General features: G+C 40.9%; 1 protein-coding gene across 9 annotated transcripts in view; it reads left to right on the top strand.

Annotated features, from left to right (window-relative positions):
• Window positions 1-26,391, top strand: part of CLASP2 (cytoplasmic linker associated protein 2) — a 182,124-nt gene that overhangs the window by 131,216 nt on the left and 24,517 nt on the right. For 5 of the 9 annotated variants that reach the window (XM_047874374.1, XM_047874377.1, XM_047874375.1 and 2 more), the window contains 5 exons: window positions 7,012-7,175; window positions 8,169-8,247; window positions 8,374-8,424; window positions 12,176-12,319; window positions 26,235-26,378. In XM_047874374.1, the coding sequence (XP_047730330.1) occupies window positions 7,012-7,175; window positions 8,169-8,247; window positions 8,374-8,424; window positions 12,176-12,319; window positions 26,235-26,378 (582 nt within the window). The remainder of the gene's footprint in view (window positions 1-7,011; window positions 7,176-8,168; window positions 8,248-8,373; window positions 8,425-12,175; window positions 12,320-26,234; window positions 26,379-26,391) is intronic. The other 4 variants (XM_047874379.1, XM_047874381.1, XM_047874382.1 and 1 more) reach the window with 1 other exon arrangement.

The following is a 26,391-nucleotide window of genomic DNA, read 5'->3' on the forward strand; positions in this document are numbered from 1 at the left end:
ACCAGCCACTGTAACTACACATAAACTCATGCTTTCTACCTCTCCTCCGGTTGAAATAGAAGATGTCACCTTAAAGCTGTCGTTAGCCACGTTAATAAGTATTCTATTTTTCGCCGAGATGGTCTTATCCTCTCGGCTTACGGGGACTTCTCATAAATTCCAGTTTGCTGGTTGACGTTCCTTTTTGCCTTTCAACTTTGCTGTCAGTTATTCAGTGTATCTTTTCTGTCGTTCTGAGGAGCATGATGTGTCTGTTGTGATGTGCCTGTTGTGTCCTAGCCGGTCTCTCTCGTACCCCTCGTCTTACAACACCTCTCTCTCTGCTCGTTCTGCTGAGCATAGGTGTTGCTTAGATTCTTGCCCTAGGCTCGTGTCTTTAATTCTGTACCTTCTCTGAAGCTTACGTTACCACTGGCGGGAGGGAACCTGGTGACTCACAGATGTGCACTTGCAGCCCATATTTTCTCTTGCACGTAGTCTCCTGCCTCATGGCCACCTTCAGCCTCAGAACTCCGGCGTTGCTTTATCTCATCTCGTGAAATCACCATTCCCTCATTGCTCCAGGGAAGGACTTGGGCATCACTCTGGCAACTCCACTTACTCCTCATTCAGTCTTCTGAACATCTCTCTGTTCTCACTGCTAACTCGGGGCAGAGTGGTCTGTTGCCTGTTGCACCTGCTCCACACCGCATCCTTTGCACAGGAGACAGATCTTTTCTACCAGCTTAAAACCCTGCGGTGACTGCTCGTTGTCCCCAAGAAAACACCCAAACAAAGCCTATCGTTTTGCTGGTCGTCCCTTCCTCACTCTCACCCCAGCCTGGACTACGTCCATGTCCCCAAAGGAGCCATGCACTTTTTTTCATAGCCCTGAAAAATGCCATCAGGGACATTTCTCTGTGTTCCTGAAGCCTGGGTTAGCTCTCCACTCTGAACTGGAATCTCTTACCCATAACCTCAACTGTCCTGAAAGCTCACAGGGCAGAAACTCTCTGAGGACTTGCCCCCAGAATGGGCCACAGTGTTCGGGAGACATCTCATTCCATGAGCTTGGTTAGGTGGATTTTCCCATGTCTTTTTAGGTTGAAATCAACACTTCAGTCCTGTGTTCACACCTTCTGGGTATTACCCCGCTGCCATGATAAACGAAAGGTGTTCTCACGCCCAACACGATCGAGACTACCTGCTGTCCTCAGCAGAAACAAGATACTTAGAGAAACAGTTTGTGGGCAGCCCGGTCCACTTTCATATAGGATCTCCTTCTCCAGCCCCCAGAATGCTCCCCTCTTATATATTTCACGGTAAACACCGGAGTCCAACTAAAGTATCAGCTGAGCTCTGGTAAATGAGGCAGACACCCCAGAAAAGAAGGGCCAGAAAAGAGCACTCTGAATCCCGTGGAGGTAGACGCTGGGCAGGATTGGCAAATAGAGTTTGCAGGCTGAAGTTAGTTGATATGCCTGTAACTTGCTACGCTTTTTTTTTTTTTTTTTTACTTCAGATACCTAGAGTTGGGAATAAGTGATGATGTATGTATGACAGTAATTTAGAACAGAAGCTACAAATGTCTGATTCAAAGCCTGTTGATATTTTTCCAGAGAGAGAGAGAGCAACACGGTGACAAGTGTGGACGGCAGAGCTGGATCCTTAGGTGCAGATGCTGCCTCAGCACTTACTGGCAGTCTGTGCCTTAGTTTCCTAACGTGTAAAATCAAGTTTTAATAGTAATGAATAGCTAATAATCAGTAGTACCTCGTAAGATTGTGAGGATATTTAAATGAGTTAATATATGTAAAGCCTTTAGAAAGCCAAGCACTCATGTAAGTTTTTCAAGACTAAATAAGTTTGAAAATTAAGGAGATCAGGGAAGATTTTTATTTTGACTGCTCTAGACTCATTTTTTCCCCTCAAACATAAGGAGCGTCAGATGCTAGAAGTTATCTTACGTGTTCTGACATTTGTCTCTGAAGAAACTCTTGGAAAGGAGCCACCTTCACCAAGGTGCATGCCGTGAATTGGCATTTTATGGTCCGTCTAGTCCTACCTCTTGAGGTCCTATCTTTGAGTCTTGAATAGCTAGGGTAGGAGTTTAATCTGCGGCTACTAAAATGGACACACTTGAGTGCCCAGGTCACATCTGGTCTCTTAAAGAGTGTGCTAGGCAGCAGAGGTGTCCTAGGATCAGGACACCATAACAGACATCTTACCTCGGCAAGATTTAAAGTTGTGGCATAAACGGTTCCTTTTTATTTCCAGACAGCTGTGGTTGTTTTAAACCTTCACAGAAGTCACTTATGAACGTACTGCTTCTGAAGAGGAAAAGAGAAACTCTAGATGCTGTGCTTTGGACATAAATGCTGGCACTCTTCAGAAACGGGGGGCAGGTGGCTGTTAGTCTTAGATTCTTTCTAGAAGTTGAGCCTCAAGGATATTAGGGTCTGGAAAAGAAGTTGGTTTTCTGGTTTTTGGTTTTAAATTTCTTTTGCAAGGAGGTGAGGGAGAAACACAGGAAAAAATCACATACTCTTCTCTCATACTATTCATTTAACTCTTGTTTTAAAAACAACTTTGAGTTTATCACAAAACTTTGAAAAACATTTGTCACTTTTATTTTCTAAGTGTTTTTCTTCCATACAGGAACTTTGCATTGATGGCGACTAATTTGTGTGTTTTTCTTTTTTTTCTTTTTTTCTTTTTGCATGCTGTCCCCTGTGTTGGAACTCTCAATAGAGAGTAAGTTGGTTCAATATTTGTTGGAAACCTAACTTTACTGCATGACTGTGAAATTAACCCTTTTTCTCTATTTTCTCTCCCGAAGAGTTCATGCAGTGTTGGACCCTTTGCAATCCACGAAATGCTATTTGCAGTTATGCAAACTGTCATTCTGTTTGGAGATGTGCTTCTTAATCTACTAATTAATCTAATTTGATGATGTTCTTCTGTTCTGTATTTGATGACTGGCACACCTAAGACATAAGTGAGATTAGGAAAAGACCACCTCAACTGTAATAGCTCCAGTGGTCTAGTCGTTTTCTAGTAAATTACAGGTGTGAGATACGTGGAATTATAAATCGATTCCACTGAAGGTTGGTTCCATTGAATTATTTAAAAAAGTAATTCCCAAATTTTGCAATTACAAAAAAAATAATTAGTCCCAATCTCCCCATATGTACTTTCTAATATTCTATAAATGTCATTCCATAAAAGCAAACAAAACAGTTTATGGAGCAGTGGGTCTCAGATTTCTTTTCTGAAATCAAATTTTTAACCCTAATATTAGCATATCTACTTTCCATTTTCTTCTTTAATTTTAGATAAGGTTCATGGGAGGATATCAACATCTGGCAGTGAACTCTTTGTGATGTGGCAGTGAACTCTTTAGATAGATCGATAGATAGATACAGGCGTGTATGTTGTCACTTAGTAAGTACCACTGATAGGATGTATTTTGAAAAACAATGGTAGAATTCTCTGTGTGGAGTACTGTAGATAACATGTCTACTTTTTTGGGCATCTGTACTCTATCAAAAGAAATTTCTACCCAGGAGACTCAGAGAAGTCTTCTTGAAGAAAATAGCAGTTCAGATCTTGTCAGGAACATAAACTTCGGATATGGCAGCGTGAGATGGTTGGGCCTCCTGGGAAGGACTGCCCTGAGTCCCGAGAAGTGGGAGATGTCAGAAAGTGTGTAGAAGAGAGAAGGAGGTTAACCTTGGCCGGGATGAAGGGAAGATCCTGTGCATCTTCCCTTGCCAATGAGAACAAAGGGCTGGCTACCAATTACAGGGTAAATTTCCGCTTAATAGAAGATCCTTACCCTTTAAGGAACTTGTCCTACACGTTAATTGAACAACTTTTTACTCAGTCCTCAGCCTCTGGTAAACTGTGAGCTTGGTTCTAATTGGTAATGCACAACTATACAAAAACAGAGGCTTCATTCTCAAGTGTTCTGTGTTTCAAATGGGAAGATAATATAAATACAGAAAAAGCTAAATAGCACCATAGAGCTAGTCCCACAACAGCTTCCAAGAAGGAAAGATCAGTGGCTATATCCTAAAGTGGTCTGAGAAGCTCTTTGGCTGGGACATGAGTGGCAAACTTTGTAGTGAGTCACATGCTGTGTATAAATAGAGGAAGTATGGTAGGAAATCAGAAGTGTGGTGAGATGTGCTCAGGAACAGTAGACCGTATGTTGCCAGATAGTCTGAGATCAGTTTGGAGAGTTAGAACCTGGTCTGAGCATTTGCGATGTCATTCTGCACACTGTTGTATAGACAGTGGAGGATTTTTTTTCTCTCAGGATGGCACCCGTCTGGAGGTGAGAAAGCAGGCACGCGTTGGCCTGCTGCCTGTTCTGTAGATAAAGTTCTGTGGAGCACAGCTGTGCACACTCATATGCATACTGTCTGCAGCTGTGCTACAGTGGCAGAGTCGAGTAGTTGTGACAGACACCATATGGCCTGCAAAGCCTAGAACGCGTGCTTACCTGGCTTGTTCTGGAAATCCAGACCTGAGGTAGAAAGGCGAGGTGCCTAAAGTGATAGTGTGACGGACAGATTTGGAGAAGGCCTCAAGAGAACTGTTCTCGAGGTCACGGGGCCTAGTAGGCTAGATCAGAGAGGGTCTGTTAAGGTCACACTTTGAATGAAAAGAGAATCGGGAAGAAGACTAGCTCTTCATCGCCACACATTTAGGATGGAGAAGCACAGTGCCTGGCAACTAGAATGAAAGAAAGACGGGAAATAATAAGAGGAAAGCAGTGGAAGCTCCAGAATGGCCAAGCACACTAAGCTAGTGAAAAAGCTGCTACATTTCACGGTGAGAAGATGATGGGTGGGAGGGAAACTGAAGGGGAAATTCGTGAGACATTGTCTTCTGCAGCTGTAAGCAAGGGATTTAGATTGAGAATAAAAGAGTAAAGATAGTAGAGGGGAGAGAACAAGAATCCAGAATAGAAAGATTAGTCTTAAAGAGGAATAAAATTGGTTCTCCCTCGTAGAAACGATTATTAGAAGGATGGCTGTAGAGGAAATCAAAGGGCGTGGGGGGATGTCCGTGGAGAATTTGATGTTGAATGACAGTCAAGTGAATGAGGTAAGTTATCTCATGATAGAGTGGATGGAACACAGTGGGAAACGTAGCGACTTAGCTCTGAGTCCCGATCCAACCATTCACTATGGAAGCCTTGGGCAAGTCATGTAATTTTCTGGTTCTCAGTTTCCTGAGAACCAGATAAAATGAGAGTTGACTCAGGCATTCTAATGTTAGCTTTGCTGTAGTGAAAGCTTAAAGTTGGAATCTTCAGGAAAAGAGTCAGGAGTTGAAACAAGATTAAAAGTGAATCAGAGAATTAGAGTGCTGTGTCTGGCAAAGCAGGTTTAAGGGGATGGACCGGAAGCGCCAATGTGTAGTGTCTGCTGTAACTTCTGACGTGTGGATACTCCCACCATGGCCGATTTCAAGCTACCAGCCAGCTTACAAAATTCCTGTACACTTAGCAATCAGCTTTCTAGGCGAGTACCCACTGACTCCAGCACAGCACTGGACTGATTTGCCAGGTACCAGTAAGAGTGAGTACTAAGTTAGATACATGCATTTGCTCTAGAGTGGGTTTAGTGGGGTTCCTCCACTTTATGCCAGACCCTGAGGAGACAGCCAGCAGCTACTCGAGTCAGTGGGCCAAGTTTTATATCTAAGAGAAGCCATATTTTGGGGAAAGTGGGGTGGAAGTTAATGATTTTGCACTGTAAGCAAGAGCAGTGTTGAAGAGATACGGCCTCGGGATCGGACGGTGTTAGAAAATTTTAAGTAGTCATAGTTCCTGCTTGTATAATTAGAGTACATTTGAGCACAGAGCTAAGGTGTAGTCTTTTCTAACTCGGGGTCAAATATGAAACCTTAGTTCTAATCCTGGTCAGGAAAATCCTTCATTTTCTAACATAAGAGAAAAAATGGGAGTTCGTGTATAACTGAGTAACGGAAAGTCAATAATAAGATATATATTGAGCAAAACTACTTAATTCTCAAATTAGCAAAGTTTTGAGATTATTAACTTTTTTAAACTATAGTTTTTATGGTCTGTTGTGATTATAAGTTGTCTCATAATATAATGCCTGACGTTGTCCTAAGAGTTTTTTTCTTTACCTGGAAATAAATTCTCCACTATGGTGCTGAATTTCTTGTAGAGATATACCTTAGTGTCGGTCATTTTTCCCAAGTATTTTAATGAGATGCATTACTTAAGAATATTAGCATTCCTTTCCTTAAATTTTTTTTATCTTATAAAGTTTTTTAAACTAGTACATAAATACTGGAACCAAGTACAAAACCCATCAAAAGAAATGGAGACTAATAGCCATCTAGGATTTTTTTAGAAATCACTAAAATGAAGATGGAGAGTTGTGTCCTGAATTTATTTTATTTTAGGTACAGTTATACTTATTCCAGATCAGTTAAAATTATGTTTGGGGAGGTTTTAATAAATAATAGATCTCATACCAAAAAAATGAGTGACAACTGACCTATTGAGAAATGTAGGAGTCTCCAATTAGCCCAATATGTCAGGATGTTCTTATATTTTAAGGTAGCTGTCAGCATAGTCCCCCTCTGATTAACTCAGTGCCACTCCTTCAAAGAGCTGAGGCCTGGTGAGGCTATCAGTAGGTAGTTCCTTGCCCGAAATTTCAGATTACCTCAGATTTCGGTTGAACCAGATTAAGCTATGGCATCATTGACATCATTAGGTGTGCCAGCCATTGTGGCCAAAGTTTCTTTACCAAGTGATGCTGCATGGAATAGCTAATTGTTGAACTTCGGCAGAAGTTGGATAACATTTCAAACGTACTCTTGTATCACAGAGTCCAATGAAAAGCAAGAGAGATTGTTTTTCCGCTTGGCTGCCAATCGCTGTGCCTCTGATTCCTGTATTCCGTTTCTATTTCGGTTTTGAATGAAGCATAGAGGTCAATATTTCCTCCTTTTTCTCTCCCCTTCCCCATTTACCCACCGTAGGTATTCAGCATGTTCTTGGAGACTCTAGTGGATTTCATACAAGTCCACAAAGATGATCTTCAAGATTGGTTGTTTGTACTGCTGACTCAACTCTTAAAAAAAATGGGTGCTGATTTGCTGGGGTCTGTTCAGGCAAAAGTTCAGAAAGCCCTTGATGTTACAAGGTAATAGTTTCTTCATCTATTTCCAGTTTATCCAGTAGTAATCAGGAGTGTTTAGTTTCTCTGTTTCGATTTCTGAGTACTTTCAATCCATTTATGCTGCATGGGCTTCATTTGAAAATTATTAATCATGCTCGTTCACGTGATATATTTAATGCAGCAACGGTCCTTAAATCAAACACTGCCTTTCTTATCTAAAACTGTCATAAACATTAGTTGAGTAACTCAAGGTCGTATTTTATCTTACTTAAGATATTCAAAATAGAGTTCAAGATCTTACTCAATCTAATGTAAAAAAAAAAAAATATTTCCTAAATTTAAAAAGAATGTTTTGTTATGCACTTAAACATTCAGAATCTTTCTTCAGATGATGTTGAACCAGTGATCTATTTCTACTTTCTTGTGTAGATAGATTGTTGAGGTAAGTCTAAGAATTCAGATACTAGGTCTAGGGAGCCATTTCTGATCATGTCAACTTGCAGAATGTTCTGTTTACATGCACAGTTGAAGCAAGATAGACCGTTATCACTGTAGTGTTGGTTTTTTTTTTTTTTTAATTTTTTTTTTCAACGTTTATTTATTTTTGGGACAGAGAGAGACAGAGCATGAACGGGGGAGGGGCAGAGAGAGAGGGAGACACAGAATCGGAAACAGGCTCCAGGCTCTGAGCCATCAGCCCAGAGCCTGACGTGGGGCTCAAACTCACGGACCGCGAGATCGTGACCTGGCTGAAGTCGGACGCTTAACCGACTGCGCCACCCAGGCGCCCCTGTAGTGTTGGTTTTTAAGCACCAGTAGGGCATAGATTCAGATGCTCAGATTGTTCTGGGAACAGCTTGTGTGCTGCCCGACATAGACTGTGTACCACTCACAGACACTGCTTTGTCGTGCTCCTTGAGTGACGTGATGTTTTGGTAGTAAGCATAGCTTTCTGTTTAGTTTGCTAAACGTCTACTTGATTAATTTTTGTTCTGCTTTGTTCTTTCCTTATTTCAGAGAATCTTTTCCAAATGATCTTCAATTCAATATTCTAATGAGATTTACAGTTGATCAGACCCAAACACCAAGCTTGAAGGTAAAAATTTGCAGTCTTTCGAAGACATTGTAAGGAATTAAAGCGTTTTGTTAATAATGTTGACGTTTATATTTCTGTCTAATAAGAAGCTGTTCCATCAGTGGATTTTGTTTTATGAACTTTCAGACACTCAAGCCAGCGCTTCGGGACCAGCTTCACTCTTTTTGGAGCTCCAAGGTTTTTTTGTTTTTGTTTTAATCTGCGTTATTTCTTTTCTTGGCTCTCTTTAAAAACGCTGCCGTGTTGCAGAGAATGTTTGTGTGCATCTGTTTTCAACTACTAACCCCTGTAAGCCTCACTTTAAGCATGCACAGATTTTGCTTCAAATGTGGCTCAGATGCCAGACTGTCTCTGGGAGAGGCTTCCTGGGGATCTCCATTTAGAAGGCAGCACAAGTATGGCCGTCTAACTCTAAGCCGGTAATGCAGACTCGCTCTATAAGGTCCTCTCTCATCTTATGTTTGTGATTTCCCAGTTGCTTTTTTAAGTGTAGAAGTTTGAATAGGTTTGGGCAAACTGTCAGTTTCGCCTGTGTATTTATTCTAGTAAACAAAAAAGTTTAAGTTTAATCTCCCTGCTGTTCTCCAGTTCTCTTTAACTGAAACGATAACTTTTTTCTTCTTTGTGCAATGTGATATTTCTAATGTGTGCATAAAATTTAGAGTCGGGGTTAACTTTCTCAATTGCTATTAGCACACATTTTCTAGTTAACTTATGTGAAAACGAGGTGGATTCCAATTTGTGACTTAAACATAAAAGAAGAAATAATAAAGAAGCCCCTAAATTCTTTAGTAGGGATGTTTTCTTAGTTTTATTAAATGAGATTAAAGTCAGGGAAATAACAAGCATATGTGCATTGAAAAGCCTTACGTTTTTCTGCTCTCTTCTGCACGAAATAGATTTCCACAAGCATTGTTGCCAATGATCAATTTTCCTTTAAGTTTCTGAATATGATTTTGCCTTAAAATTCACAATTATGTTTGTTACCAGGGTTGACTTAGACTCGACATAATAATGTTAATTTCTCAGAGCTGCTTTGTGAAAGGGATTCTGTTTTGATTTTAAAACGTGACCTACAGGAGAATAATTTACTTGATATTATTGATAAATATGTTTTGAATTCATTCTCTGTTCTAGACATTTTGCAAGGCACTCCTAGGAATATAAAACTTATAATTTCTTATCATTATTATAATGCATGATAAACTGTGGTAAGGATTATGATTTAGGTACCAGGGAGTAGGCACTCAAGTGCTGTAGAAAATATATGTAGAGATTTTTCATGGGGCCGCGGAAAGGGAGGTCTAAACCATTAGCTTAAGAAATAAGGGTCATAGGGGAGTTCGGGGAGAGAATAAAGTTGCTAAATGCCTAAAGAAAAACAGTGGGAAACAAAACTAATTAAAATTTGCTTTCCTATTGGGAAACATAGTGGGTACTGGAGTTACAGACTAAATCTGTAAAAGCCATTATCTATATGGCTTATGTTATATATACATGTATTATATATGTGTTATATATACATGTATTATAGATTATATACATACACGTATGCAGGCAACGTTGTAGGGGAAAATCACTCTAAAACTCCTAAATTGATACTTGAAGATACAAGGAAAAGTTAAATTGGAGCCATGCCTTAGGCCAAAAATAAAAGTAACTTTAAATTGGGTGACAGATTAAGATTAAAACACTGAACAGGTTATAGAAAAAACAGGTTATACACAAACAACTTGTGTATGAGATCTATAAAATTCTTTATTGATAAAAAATGATGGATCTTTCAGATAAAAGAGAAAATTTATTTCTCACAGTCATGTGGCTAAATGTCAGAAAAGAAGCAGTAGAATAGGGGGAAATAGCAATACAGAGTGATTCTGAGTAATATTAAAAAGAATAATTTTGGTGATCTTTTTCTGGGTTTCACAGATATGTTGTAAAGTTAAACACACTTTAGCAGCTAGATTATTTTTCCTTCTCTGAATGCATGTTTGTGTTATTAAAATTACAGACTGTGTATATAAACTCGTGAAATATCCTACTTAAATCTAAACTTTCAAATGATTATTATGTGTGTATTGTGGTTATTTTGCCTAGTAGTATTATAAACGCACCTACTCTGTGAGACCCTTGAAAGCTTATATGCCTCCGTAAATTGCTAAGACACTGCACTAGTTGAATCTCACGTAGCGCAAATAAATATATTCAGTTATTGGTGGTAGCAAGTCGAAAACGACGACATTGATGTTCATTCTTTGATTCACTGTACTTGCTGTTCAGTTGTTCACACTGAGAGGTGACACGGCTTTGGGAATCCAGAATATTAAGCGCTACTGTAATTTATCGGGCCTGCTACTGCAAAATTAATCATAAGTCTCTTTTCTTCTCCACTGGACATTTTACCTGGACAGATGATGGATTAACTCTCAAATTTTTTCTCAGTACATCTAAAAGTTATAGTTACTTCTTAAAATGTATTCATTTTGAGGCGCGCCTGAGTGGCTCAGTCCGTTGAGCATCTGACTTCAGTTCCTGTCACGATCTTGAGGTTTGTGAGTTCGAGCCCTGCATCAGGCTCACTGCTGTCGGCTCAGAGCCCGCTTCAGATCCTCTATCCGCACCCCCCCCCCCCGCCCCGCCCCGCCCCGCCCCACCGCCTCTCTTTCTGCCCCTCCCCTGTTCACACTTGCACCTGCTCTCTCTCTCTCAAAAATAAATAAACATATTTAAAAAGTTTTAAAACTTTAATCATTTTGAAATGAAGAATGTAATCTGCTCCCCCCCCCTTTTTTTTAAACTGAAAGCCAATGGGGGAAAATGTGCAAGAGTCAGAACCTCATATTAACACTTTGCTTCCTTTACATAAAACTTGGCACAGTACCTCCCGAAGACCTTATTTGGGTTTAGTGAGACAAGTAACATCTTAAGATCAATAACAAGGGGAGACAGAACGTTGAAAACCTGATTGTCTTCGTCTTTGGCAGTATTTTTTCAATGTTGCTGTTTTAATCATACACGCCTTCCTTTATCTAAGTCAGCAAGTGGGTGTTTAATATGTTGCTCTACGTAACACCTGCTCTATCCAGCTGTGCGGTTTGCCAGTTGCCACTTCTAAACCGCACTAGCAGAGTCTTGCAGAGTCCTTGTCTAGAACCGCTAGGGTGTTAGAAGACGTGACTTCTCAAAGTTTTTCTCAGCCGGTGCTTCTGCCCTCACATCCCTGAGAGAACGGCGGTAATTGAACAGCAGCTCACTCTAAGGATAACAAAGGCTGAGCCTACGGAAGAAGCATGTACGCTCTGCCCCACCTGATTTTGAAGCCTGCGTTTGACCACACCCCCACCTATACCAGGCACCTAAACCTCAGGAATTACAAAGAAATGTTGTCTTTGCTCCAGCGGTCCTTGTGTAAAACTTTTTTGTGACACTTCTTTTGAAAGGTGGTTCTGGATCTCATGGGGTGAATGTTACTGTATGTTTGGCAAAAAAACCTGTATTGCCCACCTTGATTACTTACTTGGTTTATGATACCTTATTTCCAGAATACTTTGGTTCATTTCCCCAAAAGCCAAATTACACTTAATTTATAAAGACTGGCTCCCAGGGAAATGTAGACAAGAGTCAGCTGTAAGCTCTGAAGGCCGACTCAAGGAGAAGGGTATAATCTTGTCAAGAGAGTCTTCAGCAGTTCAGACACAGGGAATGAAACACCTGGGATTTAAAAGTTCTGCTATATGTGAAAACAAAAATCCACATTTCCATGTATTTGTACCTCAGGTATGTAGGTGGTTATGTAATTTCTTTTTCGTTATTGTTGATGTTTCGTTTCGTATTGGTTGGAAAAATAATCACCTGATTGCTTTTGAAGTGTAGTCAGTATCCCTCAGTGACCGTCTGGTTGTCCTCTCTCATTTGCTTACCTCTGCAGGTGAAGGTTGCTATCCTTAAATACATAGAAACTCTGGCCAAGCAGATGGATCCAGGAGATTTTATAAATTCCAGTGAAACTCGCCTGGCAGTGTCTCGGGTCATCACTTGGACAACAGAACCCAAAAGTTCTGACGTTCGGAAGGTATGTTTTAACGTAAGATTTAGAAGGTAAATTAGAAAAACAAGTCAGTCATTTTGGATTGCCAACAAAGGGAATTAATATTTCTGGACATTACTGGTTAGTATTGATTTATTTACTTGGTGATATGAAGACTTGTTTTTTTAACCTTCTCTTTTAAATGATTTAAAATTTTATCCAGTTAATATGAGTATAGTTTTCAAACTTAGAATAAGAAACCAACTCTCATTGCCACAGTCCTCCCAACCTCTAATCTTGTAACCATTCAAAATATAGTTGACCCTTTTTGGTATCCAAAATACATAAAGAACTTACAGAACTCAACATCTAAAAACAATCCAATTTTCAAAATGAGCAGAAGACATGAACAGACATTTCTCTAAAGAAGACATACAGATGGCAAACAAACATGGGAAGATGCTCAACGTCACTCATTATCAAGGAAATGCAAATCAAAACCACAATGAGTTGTCACTTTACATCTGTCAGAATGGCTAAAATCAAAAACACAGGAGACAATAAGTATTAGTGGGGATGTAGAGACTGAAGAACCCTCTTGCTTGGCTGGTGGGAATGCAAATTGGTGCAGCCACTCTGGGAGACAGTATGGAGGCTCCTCAAATAATTAAAAATAGAACAACTACCCTATGACCTAGGAATTGCGCTATTAGGTGTTTACCCAAACAATACAAGAACACTAATTCAAAGGGATACATTTACCCCTATGTTTATAGCAGCATTATTTACAGTAGTCAAATTATGGAAGCAGCCCAAGTGTCCACCAATTGATGAATGGATAGGCGGTAGCATATACATGTACAGTGGAATATTATTCAGCCATAAAAAAAGAATGAGGTCTTGCCGTTTGCAACAACGTGGATAGAGCCAGAAAATGTAATGCTTCGCAAAATAAGTCAGAGAAGGGCAAATACCATATGATCCCACTCATGTGGAACTTAAGAAACAAAACAAAGGTGGAAAAAAAAGAGACAAGCCAAGAAACACTCTTCTTTTTTTTTTTTTTTTTTTAATGTTTGTTTATTTTGGAGAGAAAGAGAAAGAGCATGAGCTCTGAGAGGGTCAGAGAGAGAGGGAGACACAGAATCTGAAGCAGGCTCCAGGCTCCAAGCTGTCAGCACAGAGCCCGACATGGGGCTCAAACTCACAAACCGCGAGATCATGAGCTAGAGTCAGACGCTCAACTGACTGAGCCACCCAGGCACCCCAAACAGACTCTTAACTGTAGAAAAAAACTGAGAGGGATGGGGGAAATACAGAAGGGTGATTAAAGAGTACACGTATCATGATCAAAAAAATATAAAGTGAATAAAAACAAAAAAATACAGTGCACCCTTGAACAACACAAATTTGAACTGTGCCAGTCCACTTACATGCAGATTTTTTTATAGCATAGTTCTGTGAATGTATTTTCTCTTCCTTATGATTTTCTTAATAACATCTTTTCTCTAGCTTATTTTATTAAAAGAATACAGTATATAATACATATAACATACAAAAGGTATGTTAATCAGCTGTTTATATTGCCATTAAGGTTTCTGGTTAACAGTAGGCTATTAGTAATTAAGTTTAGGGGGAATCAACTTATAAAAAGTGCAGAGTTGACTGCACAGGGTTGGTGTCCCTAACCACTGCATTGTTCAAGGGTCAACTGTAGTCCAAATGTTTCCACTTGCATGCACCAGTGTATTTCAGATAAGAATTTACAGTGTTTCCTGATTTACTCATTTTGGGCATGATCTATTGATCTGTTGATAAATCTAGCCATGAGTAGCTTTCTATCTCCCTTTGTACATAAGAACTTAGCTTAACCCATACCATTCCCACATCTTTTCGTGTATCTTTCCCCATAATTTTCAGAATACGTATGAATCAGATATTGGTAATCAATGGAATCAATTTACCTTTTGACTGTGGAAGTATTCACTCCTATACCAAGTGGTCTGTTGCTTCCTTCTTTTCTTATAAGAGTTTTGTCGTGGTGTAAATAATTTGCCTTGTTTTTCATCTGCCTGGGTTTTTTTAATGTTTATCTGTTCATATTTTCACCATCTCTGCAACATGCTTATGGCTAACATTTTCCGTGTGCTCAAAGACGTAAATTGTTTATTTATTTATTCCATGGGGAGCCCCTTCTTAGACCTTTTGTTCTTCTCGCCATCTTCCTGAGACTTGTCTTCACCCGTCATTTCTTGCATCCTACATGTGGCATTGCTCACTCTCTTCCTTTGTGAATCATTATCTTCAATATTTACTACAAAGAAGAGCATGGAGTATACATTTTTTGACCTTTATTTCTAATGGTGAACACTTTACACAACAGAAGCAGAATGTTACCTTCTTCTCAAATGTACATGGAACATTCTCCAGGATAAGACCACATGCTAGGTGATAAACCTCAGTAGCTTTTGTAAAAGGATGAAAATAATACAGAGAATGTTCTCTCACCACAATGGAATGAAACTAGAAATTAGTAACACAGAAGTGTGGAGGGCTCACAAATATGTGGAAATTAGGTAACTTCTAAGTCGCCAGTGGATCAAAGAAGAACTCAAAAGGGAAATTAGAAAAATACAGTGAGGTGAATGCAAATGGAGACATGATCTACCAGAACTTACAGGATGCAGCCACAGCAGTGCTTAGAGGGAAATTTATAAGTGTCAATGCCTATTGCAAAAAAGAAGAAAGATCTTAAATTAGAAAGCTTAACTGCCACCTATGACATGGGAAAAAGAACAAACTAACCCTAAAGTAAACAGGAAGACATAAGATTAAAGCACAAATTAACAAAATACAAAAACGATAATCAGTGACACTAAAAGCTGGTTTTTTGAAAGATCAACAAAATTGGCAAACTTTTAACTAGATTGACAAAGAAGAAAAGAGACTTAAATTACTAGAATTAAAAATGAAAAACAAGTAAAGAGATTGACTTAGTAATCAAAAAAGAACCCACGGAGAGAGGCCCAGGCTCAGATGGCTTCACTGGTGAATTCCAGCAAACATTAATACCAGTTCTTTAGAAACTCTTTCAAAAAACAGAAGAAAGAACACTTTCCAACTCATTCTATGAGGGCAGTTTTACCTTGATACCAAAACCAGACAAAGATGCCACACACACACACACACACACACACACAAAAGCCTACAGGCTAGTATCTCTTACAAATATGGATGTGTTTTGGGGCGCCTGGGTGGCGCAGTCGGTTAAGCGTCCGACTTCAGCCAGGTCACGATCTCGCGGTCCGTGAGTTCGAGCCCCGCGTCGGGCTCTGGGCTCATGGCTCAGAGCCTGGAGCCTGTTTCTGATTCTGTGTCTCCCCCTCTCTCTCTGCCCCTCCCCCGTTCATGCTCTGTCTCTCTCTGTCCCCCAAAAAATAAACGTTGAAAAAAATATTAAAAAAAAAAACAAATATGGATGCGTTTAATCCTTGACAAAATATTAGCAAACTAAATCGTGCAACATAGAATTATACACCACGCACACAAGTAAATGGGATTTATCCCAGGAATGCTGGGTTAAATTAACATCTGAAAGTATGTTAATGTAGTACCCCCTGTCAGTCACAAGACCAGACATGTGATCATATGAATAGAAAAGGCATCTGGTGGTGTCCCTGGGTGGCTCAGGTGGTGGCGCGTGGGATTCTCCATCTCATGGTTGTAAGTTTGAGCCTCATGTTGGGTGTAGAGATGACTTAAAAATAAATCTGGGAAAAAAGGAAAAAGACAACTGGCAAAACCTTAACATCCTTTCATGATTTAACCCCCCCAAAAAACAAAACCAAAAAAACCTGGTAATGGAAGAGAACTTTCTCAACCCAAGAGAGGGTACCTGCAAATATCCACAGCTAAAATCATACTTAATGGTAAAAGACCGGATGCTTCCTCCTTGAAATTAGGAGGAAGACAGGATGTCTGCTCTTAGCATTTCTATTCACCATATACTCTACAATTCAGTATATACTATGTGTTACACTCTACTCTGGTCTAAGTGTGCAGTACCCTTATGTCTAAAAATATGTACAGCTCAGCAATTTCTATTTCTATTCAACTGGGGGTTCTAGCTATGACAGGAAAAAATAAGAAATGAAAGGCATCCTTGGCAAGTGACATATTGGATAAAGAGTTAGTGTCCCAAAATCTATGAAGAACTTACCAAACTCAACACCCCCCAAAAAATTATCCAGTCAAGAAATGGGCAGAAGATATAAATAAACACTTTTCCAAAGAAGACATCCAGATGGCTAACAGACACATGAAAAATGCCCAACATCACTCATCATCAGGGAAATATAAATCAAAATCACAGTGAGGTACCACCTCACACCTGTCAGAATGGCTGAAATTAACAACTCAGGAAACAACAGATGTTGGCGAGGATGTGGAGAAAGGGGAACCCTCTAGGCTCTGTTGGTGGGAATGCAAACTGGTGCAGCCACTCTGAAAAACAGTATGGAGGTTCCTCAGGAAATTAAAAATAGAACTACCCTGTGACCCAGCAATTGCATTACCAGGAATTTATCTAAAGGATACAAAAATGCTGATTTGGAGCACCTAGGTGTCTCAGTTGGTTAAGTGTCTGACTTCAGCTCAGGTCATGATCTGGTTCATGGGTCTGAGCCCCACATCAGGCTCTGTGTGACAGCTCAGAGGCTGGAGCCTGCTTCAGATTCCGTCTCCCTGTCTCTCTGCCCCTCCCCCGCTCACACTCAGTCTCTGTCTCAAACACTAAAAAAGTACTGATTGAAAGGGGCACCCCCAATGTTTATACCAGCACTATCAGTAATAACCAAATCACGGAAACAGCCCAGATGTCCATTGACTGTTGAATGGATACACACACACAAGCATACACATACATAAACACAATGGAGTATTACTCAGCAGTGAAAAAGAGTGAAGTCTTGCCATTTGCAACAATGTGGATAAACATTGTTGCAAATGGCAACCAGAGGGTATTACCCTACATGAAATCAGAAGGCCAGATTTATGATTTCACTCATACGTGGAATTTGAGAAACTCAACAGATGAACATAGGGGAAAGGAGGGAAAAATAAGATAAAAACAGAGAAGGAGGCAAACCATAAAAGACTCTTAAATACAGAGACCAAACAGGGTTGCTGGAGGGGAGATGGGGGAGGAGGATGGGCTAAAGATCCCATCTCATGGATGGTGGGCATTAAGGAGGGCATTCTTTGGGATGAGCACTGGGTTCTACTCCTGAAGCCAAGATTACACTGTATGTTAACTAAATTGAATTTAAAGCTAAACAAACAAATAAATAAATGGCATCCAGATTGGAAAGAAAGAAGTAAAACTATTTCCATTTGCAAATGATACGATTATATGTAGAAAAAATCCTAAGGAATCACTAAAAAACTATTAAAACTAATAAACAAGTTCAGCAAGGCGGCAGGATATAAAACGCTATACAGAAGTTACAGTTCTAAACCCTTGAAATGAGTAATCCAAAAATGAAACTCAGAAATCACTTTCATTTACAACTGCATCGAAAAGATTAAAATCTGTAGGAATAAATTTATTTTTTATTTTTATTTTATTTTATTTTATTTTTCAACGTTTATTTATTTTTGGGACAGAGAGAGACAGAGCATGAACGGGGGAGGGGCAGAGAGAGAGGGAGACACAGAATCAGAAACAGGCTCCAGGCTCCGAGCCATCAGCCCAGAGCCCGACGCGGGGCTCGAACTCCCGGACCGCGAGATCGTGACCCGGCTGAAGTCGGACGCTTAACCGACTGCGCCACCCAGGCGCCCCTGTAGGAATAAATTTAACAAAAGAAGTGCAAAATTTATAGTAGAAACTACGAAACAGTTTTGAGAGAAATTACAGATTTAAATAAACCAAAAAACATTCCATGTTCGTGGATGAGAAGACTTTATGTTGGTAGGGTGGCAATACCACCCAAAGGATCTACAGGTGAAATGTAATCCCTACCAGAATCCCAGAAATTTGTAGAAGTTTACAAGCTCTTTCCAGAATTCATGTGGAATTGCAAGAGACCCATAATAACCAAAGCAATCTTGTAAAAGAACAAAGTAGGAGGACTTCACACTTCCTGATTTTGAAACCTTATATAGGCAGGCATACTTAAGAAACCTGCACATTTAGTTCCAGACCACTGCCGTAAAGCCAAGTCACATGATTATTTTCAGTGCCTAGTGTATATAAAGTTATCTTTATGCTGTGGCCTATTAAGTGTGCAAAAACATTATGTCTAAAAAAACAGTACATAGCTTAATTTAAAAACACTGCTAAAAAATGCTGATTATCATTTGAGATTTCAGAGCCGTAATCTTTTGGCTTGTCTCAGTGTTTGCTAGTCAGGGCGGTGGTTGCTGAAGCCATGGCTGTGGCAGTTTCTTGAAATAAGGCAGAAGTTGGGGCGCTTGGGTGGCTCAGTCCGTTGAGGTCTGACTTCGGCTCAGGTTACGATCTCGCGGTCCGTGAGTTCGAGCCCTGCGTCGGGCTCTGGGCTGACGGCTCAGAGCCTGGAGCCTGTTTCGGATTCTGTCTCTCTCTCTCTCTCTCTCTCTCTCTCTCTCTCTCTCTCTGCCCCTCCCCCGCTCATGCTCTGTCTCAAAAATAAATAAACGTTAAAAAAAATTTTTGTTTTTTTTTAAAAAGGCAGAAGTGGTGGGAAACAGTATGGAGATTCCTCAGACAACAATAGAAATACTATATGATTCAATAATTCCACTACTGGTTATTACCCAAGGAAAGTGAAAATGCTAATTTGAAAAGGTCTTTTGCACCCCTGTGTTTATTGCAGCATTATTTATAATAGCCAGGATATGGAAGCAACTCAAGTGTTCTTTGATAGATGAATGGATCTATTCATCTAGCCATAAAAAAAGAAAAAAAAAGGTTGAGATCTATTACTAGCCATAAAAAAAAAAAAAAAAGGTTGAGATCTTACCATTTGCAACAACATGGATGAACCTAAAGGGTCTTATGCTAAGTGAAAGAAGTCAGATTGAGAGAGACAAATGCCATGTGATTTCACTTATGTGGAATCTACAAAACAAAGCAAATGAATAAACAAAAAGCAGAATGGGACCTATAAGTACAGAGAACAGTTGTCAGAGGGAAAAGGGCCGGGGGTGGCGGGGCGGGGAATGGGAAAAATGGGTAAAGGAAAATGGAAAATACCAGCCTCCAGTTACGGAGTGAATAAGTCACAGTTATAAGAGGTACCACAGAGGGAATATAATCAGGGATGTCATGACAGCATTGCTTGGCGACAAACGGTAGCTGCACTTGGGTGAGCATAGAATAATAGAGAAGTCAAGTCACTATGTTGTATACCCGAAACAATGTCACGTTGGGTATCAGCTACGCTCAGAGTTTTAAAACTGTTGTAAAATAACTAACTCAAAATAAAATCATTAAGGATTCGTGTTTAAAAACTGAGACTGTGAGGTTCCCCACATCGATCCACTCTTCCTTTTCCAACAGATTTCTCTGTAGCATGAGATGCTGTTTAATAGCATTTTACCCACAGAGTTTCTTTCAAAATTGGAGCCTGTCGTGTCAAACCCTGCTGCTCCTTTATCAACTAAGTTTATGTAATATTCTAAATCCTTTGCTGTTACTTCAACAGTCTTCACAGCATGCTCACCCGGAATAGCTTTCATCTCAAAAAAACCACTTTCTCTGTTCATCCGTAAGAGGCATCTCCTCATCTCCCAGTTCTGTCAAGAGATTACGGCAAAATCTGGGCACATTTGCAGGCTGCGCTTCTCTTTCCAGTTCTCTCACTGTTTCCACCACATCGGCGGTTGCGTCCTCCCCTGAAGTCCTGAATCCCTCCCAGAGTTATCCTTGAGGGCTGGAATCAGCTTCTTTGAAATTCCTGTTAGTGTTGATACTTTGACCTCTTCCCATGAGTCACAAATGCTCTTAATGGCATCTAGAATGGTGAATCCTTTCCAGAAGATTTTCAATTTACTTTGCCCAGATCCATCAGAAGAATCACTATGGCAGCGGTAGCCTTACAAAATGTATTTCTGTTTCTTTTTTGTTTTTGAGACAGAACTTGAGTGGGAGGGGCAGAGAGAGGGAGAGAGAGAGAGAGTCCCAAGCAGGCTTTGTGCTGCCAGTGCAGAGCCCGGGGCAGGGCTTGAACTCAGGAACCGTGAGATCGTGACCTGAGCTAGAATTGAAGTCAGACGCTTAACCGACTGAGCCGTCCAGGTGCCCTCAAAATGTATTTCTTAAGTAAGAAGACATCAAAGTCAAAATTACTTCTTGGGGCACCTGGGTGGCTCACTCATTTAAGTGTCTAATTCTTGATTTCGGCTCAGGTCACGATCTCACGGTTCGTGAGTTCAAGCCCCACATTGGGCTCTCTGCTGTCACCACAGAACCTGCTTCAAATCCTCTGTCTCCGTCTGCCCCTTCCCTGCTCTCTCTTTCTCTCTCTTTCTCTCTCTCAAAAGTAAATATTAAAGAAACATATTTTTTTTTTTTTTAATTAGCTTGTGATCCATGGGCTGTAGCACGGATGTGGTGTTAGCAGGCACGAAACCAACGTTAATTCTTACTGCACAGCTCCATTGTAGCTCTTGGGGACCGGTGCATTGTCATGATCCATAATATTTTGAAAGCCCTGCTCTGGATGAGGCTTTGGCTTAAGGGAGCGTTGTGGCTGCTCTGATCTCCTCTCCAGACCACTGAAACTAGGTCTGGATCAGCCATGAAGCTGTTCTGCTTTCTTAGCATTCATGCTCAGTTTCCTTCAAGCACCTTTCCTTTGCGGTCACAAGTTGGCTGTGTGTCACAAGAGGCCTAGCTTTTGGCCTGTCTTGGCTTTTGACTTGCCTTCCTAAGCTTAATCACCGCTAGCTTTGGATATAACGTCAGACCCACGCAACGCTTTCTTTCACTTGAACATGTAGAAGCCGTTGCGGAGCTATTAATTGGCCTCATTTCAACACGGCTGTGTGTCAAGGAACAGGGAGGTCTGGGGGGAAGGAGAGAGACGGGGAGCAGCTGCTCAGTGGAGCTGTCAGAACACACACAGCATGTATCAATTGCTATCTCGTTTGGACACAATTTGCGGTACCCCAAAAGAATTACAAAGCGTAAGAGATCACAGTGAAAGAGTTTGAAATGTTGCAAGGATTATCAGATGTGACACAGAGACGCAAAATGAGTAAATGCTGTTTGAAAAAGTGTGCCGGTGGGCATCTGGGTAGCTCAGTCGTTGAATGGCCAACTCTTGATTTCAGCTAAGGTCGTCATCTCATGGTTGTGAGATCGAGCCCCACATCAGGCTTCACACTGAGGCTGGAGCCTGCTTAAGATTCTGTCTCAAACATTAAATAATTTTTTTTTTTTTTTTTTTTTTCCAAAAAAAGGCTCAGTCAGTTAAGCGTCCAACTTTGGCTCAGGTCATGATCTCATGGTTTGTGAGTTCGAGGCCCACGTTGGGCTCTGTGCTGACAGCTCAGAGCCTGGAGCCTGCTTCGGATTCTGGGTCTCCCTCTCTCTCTGCTGCTTCCCTGCTTGCTCGCTCTCTCTGTCAAAAATAAATAAACATTAAATAAAATTTAAAAAAGATTCTCTCTCACCTCTGCCCCTCTCCCCTGTTCATGCTGTCTCTCTCCCCCCCACCCCGCTCTCTAAAATCAAAAAAGAAAACATGTGCCGACAGACTTGTTCAACACAGAGGTTTGCCACAGAACTCCAAAATATACAAAGAGCTTATCAAACTCAACACCCAAAAAACATACAATCCAATTTAAAATGGGTAGAAGACCTGAACAGACATTTCTCCAAAGAAGACATACAGATGGTCAACAGTCATATGAAAAGATGCTCAAAATCACTCATCATCCCGGAAATGCAAATCAAAACTGCGATGAGTTACCACTTCGCATCTGCCAGAATGGCTAAAATAAGAAACACAGGAAACAAGTGTTGGTGAGGATGTAGAGAAAAGGAACCTTCTTGTGTGGTTGGTGGGAATGCAGATTGGTGCAGCCACTGTGGAAAACAGTATAGACGTTCCTCAAATTAAAAATGGGCCTACCGTACGATCCAGTAGTCTTACTACTGGATATTTACCCAAGAAATACATGAACGCTGGTTCAAAGGGATACATATCCCCTACGTTTATAGCAGTATTGTTTATAATAGCCAAGTTATGGTAGCCGCCTAAGTATCCATCTATAGATGAATAGATAAAGAAGATGTGGAATATTAGCTATAAAAAAGAATGAAATCTCGCCGTTTGCAATGACATGGATGGAGCTAGAGAGTATAATCCTTTGCAAAATAAGTCAGAGAAAGACAAATACTATATGATTTCACTCATGTGGAATTTAAGGAACAAAACAAGTGGGGCACCTGGATGGCTTAGTGGGTTAAGCATCCAACTCTTGGTTTCGGCTCAGGTCATGATCTCATAGTTTGTGAGTTTGAACCCTACATCACACTGTCAGTGTGGAGCCTGCTTGGTATTCTCTGTCTCCCTCTTTCTCTGCCCCTCCCCTGCATGCGTGCACATGTTCTCTCTCTCCCTGTCTCTCTCCCCCACTCCTTCCCTCTCTCTCTCTCTCTCTCAAAATAAATAAACTTTTAAAAAAAGCAGCAGCAGCAAAGGGAAAAAAAGAAGAGAGAAACCCAGAAACAAATTTAACTATAGAGAACAAACTGAAGGTTACCAGAGGGGAGGTTGGTGGGGAGATTCAATAGGTGATGGAGCACCCTTCTGACGAAGACGGGGTGATGTGTGGAATTGTTGAATCACTGTATTACACACCTGAAACTGATAACACTGTTATGCTGACTAACGGTAAAAACTTTAAAAAAAGGTGGGGAGTCACCTGGCTGGCTCAGTCAGTGGAGTGTAGGACTCTTGATCTCAGGGCTGTGAGTTTACGTCCCACGTTGGGTGTGGAGATTACTTAAAAATCAAATCTTTAAAAAAATAAAAAGACAGAAATGGGATACAGTACTCTAATAAAGACCTGGTTTATGCTGTGAAAGAAGTAAGTTAATTAATTAAAATTTCGGGCCACTACGGTGTCTCAGTTAAGCTTCGACTCTTGATCTCGGCTCAGGTCAGTTCATGAGATCGGCCCCATGTCAGGCTCTGCACTGATGGCATGGAACCTGCTTGGGATTCTCTTTTTCCCTCTCTCTCTCTCTCTCTGCCTTTCCCCCACCCCTCAAAAATAAACATTTTAAAAAGTATCTAGTAAAAAAAAAAAATGTGATACTACAATATAAACTAATGAAAACGGGCTTTATCAAAATATACTCACAAACTATTGCATTTTAAATCATGCAACTTAAACCCATATTACTTAATGCAGAAATAGAGAAATAGTTGATAGAACACGGAGGATCAAAGACACTTAGGTTTATTTAGGAGCTTAACTCACAATAAGGGTGTCACTTGGAGTCACGAGGAAAGGATACGCTGACCGGGAAGTGGTTTTGGAACAGCTGGGTTCTCTGTCTCTGGGAGGAAAGAAAGCTGAGTCTCATACAGCAGAATAAACCCTAGATGGAATAAAGTGTACCTTAATTCATTGGCTCAAATAAACGAGGTAGTTTTAATATTTTCCAAAAGAGACCATAAAGTTTTGCTTCAAAATACACGCAGTTTCATTTAAGCACTGTGTTCGAGTGCATACCCACACAATGGTGTTTTGTCGTTTTCAGAAAAATGGGCTTATGTCACAGCTGTGGTTTTATCAGATCTTTCCTTCGGCAGCGTCTAATAGCCCTCTGCCGATCTCTTTGGGCATTCAACTCCGTCACCGTCCAAGGCTGTGTTGTGCGGTCTGCCGTTGCACCAGTGGAACAGAATGTAACCATTCCACTGGTGTTGCATATTCAGATGTCGTAAACTCAGGACACTTAAGTTTTCTAAGACTGGGATCTGAACACGCCCAGAATCAGATGCACACATTTCCCTCTGAGTCGTGATTGTGAACCATGTGGGTTTCTTTCTCCTCTCATTAAGTTTCTTTGAAATCTGAATTTCAAAGTTTGGCTTTCAGTAACTCAGTTATTTTTTTTTTTAATTTTTTTCTAATGTTTTCATTTATATTTTGGGACAGAGAGAGACAGAGCATGAGCAGGGGAGGGGCAGAGAGAGAGGGAGACACAGAATGGGAAGCAGGGTCCAGGCTCTGAGCTGTCAGCACAGAGCCCGACGCGGGGCTCGAACTCACAGACTGTGAGATCATGACCTGAGCCGAAGTTGGACGCCCAACTGACTGAGCCACCCAGGCGCCCTTCAGTTGGTTATTTTAAAAGAAGAAAGTAAATTTATAAGTTTTCTTAACTGATCTGAGTAAGCTTTGTTTTGTTCCCATTTCCACCCAAACGTTAGACTAGTTTTTCACTTATATAATGAAAAGTAAGAAGTTGCTCTGGATGAGCTTTGTATAGCTCAGGGATATACAGGTTTCCCCTGCTATCCGAAAGTAGACTGTTGCGTGAAACCTTTCATACACCAAAATGTGTAAAGCAAAGAAGCAGTCCCATTAATTTCCATGGAAAAACTTCTGAAAGTTCCCTCTTTGTCTTTTCTGACACCTTGGGATGCAGCTTGCTAACAGACACACAGCACACATCAAGATAAAGCACACACAACACAACACAGTTCAACAAAGCGATGCTGGCTTAATGCTGAGATGTTGAGTGTAGTTCCTGGGGAAGGAGCTTGGTGACGCCCTTCTCACTGCTTGGAGTACAGGCTCAGTGCAGAACAAATGTTGAATGTTTTGGCTTTTTGCCTTTATTGATAGAAGTGAGGATCTTTGTTTTCCTTTTGGTTAGGGAAAGCAGGTACTGTGGTAGGTCTTTCATAAAAGTCAAGTGGTACAACAGGAATTTTTGAAGGGTATGGCATACCCATACTTAGGTATTTCCATCCGTCTTTTTTTTTTTTTTTAATTTTTTTTTCAACGTTTATTTATTTTTGGGACAGAGAGAGACAGAGCATGAACGGGGGAGGGGCAGAGAGAGAGGGAGGCACAGAATCGGAAACAGGCTCCAGGCTCCGAGCCATCAGCCCAGAGCCCGATGCGGGGCTCGAGCTCACGGGCCGCGAGATCGTGACCTGGCTGAAGTCGGACGCTTAACCGACTGCGCCACCCAGGCGCCCCTTTCCATCCGTCTTTTTGTAGTTATTTATTAGGAAAACTGAAGTGGTATATCTTGGTAGAATAACCCTGGAAAGGAAACGGTCTTGGGGCACCTGGGTGGCTCAGTCGGTTAAGCGTTCGACTCTTGGTTTCAACTCGGGTCATGATCTCGTAGTTCGTGAGATCAAGCCCCATATCAGGTCTGTGCTGACAACGCAGAGCCTGCTTGACCTTCTCTCTGTGCCTGCCCCTGCCTCTCCCTCCCTCCCTCCGTCTCTATCTCAAAATACTTAAAAAAATAACCCCGGAGACCGGTTAACTGCTGCCATTGAGTGCCAGGTTATATTTTTGACAATTTTTGTCTTCCCTTCTTACCCTCAAAAAAAAAAATAAATGATGTGGCACCTGGGTGGCTCAGTCGGTTAAGTATCCAACTCTTGGTAGTGGCTCGGGTCGTCATCTCTCAGTCGTGGGATCGAGCCCCATGTCGGGCTCTGTGCTGACAGTGTAGAGCCTGCTTGGGCTTCTTCTGTCTCTCCTTTTCTCTCCGCGCCTCCCCCGCTCGTGCGTGCTCGCTTTCTGTCTCTCACAAATGAATATTTTTTTATTCTCCCAGGAACAAAATCTGAAAGTATGTAAAGGCAACTTATGTTTCTGTGGGCAAGATGGCCTTGTGCTATTGAACAGAAATGTTGACTGAAGAAAATTGTCTCCTTTGAGTTACCAAAACACACTCATCTACTTCTTAAATGTCTTCGTTTTACAGGCAGCACAGTCCGTGCTGATTTCCCTATTTGAACTCAATACTCCAGAGTTTACAATGTTATTAGGAGCTTTACCAAAAACTTTTCAGGATGGTGCTACCAAGCTTCTTCATAATCACCTTCGAAACACTGGCAATGGAACCCAGGTACCTTTCAGTT

Source organism: Prionailurus viverrinus, chromosome C2, assembly GCF_022837055.1.
Source record: "Prionailurus viverrinus isolate Anna chromosome C2, UM_Priviv_1.0, whole genome shotgun sequence".
Lineage (NCBI taxonomy): Eukaryota > Metazoa > Chordata > Mammalia > Carnivora > Felidae > Prionailurus > Prionailurus viverrinus.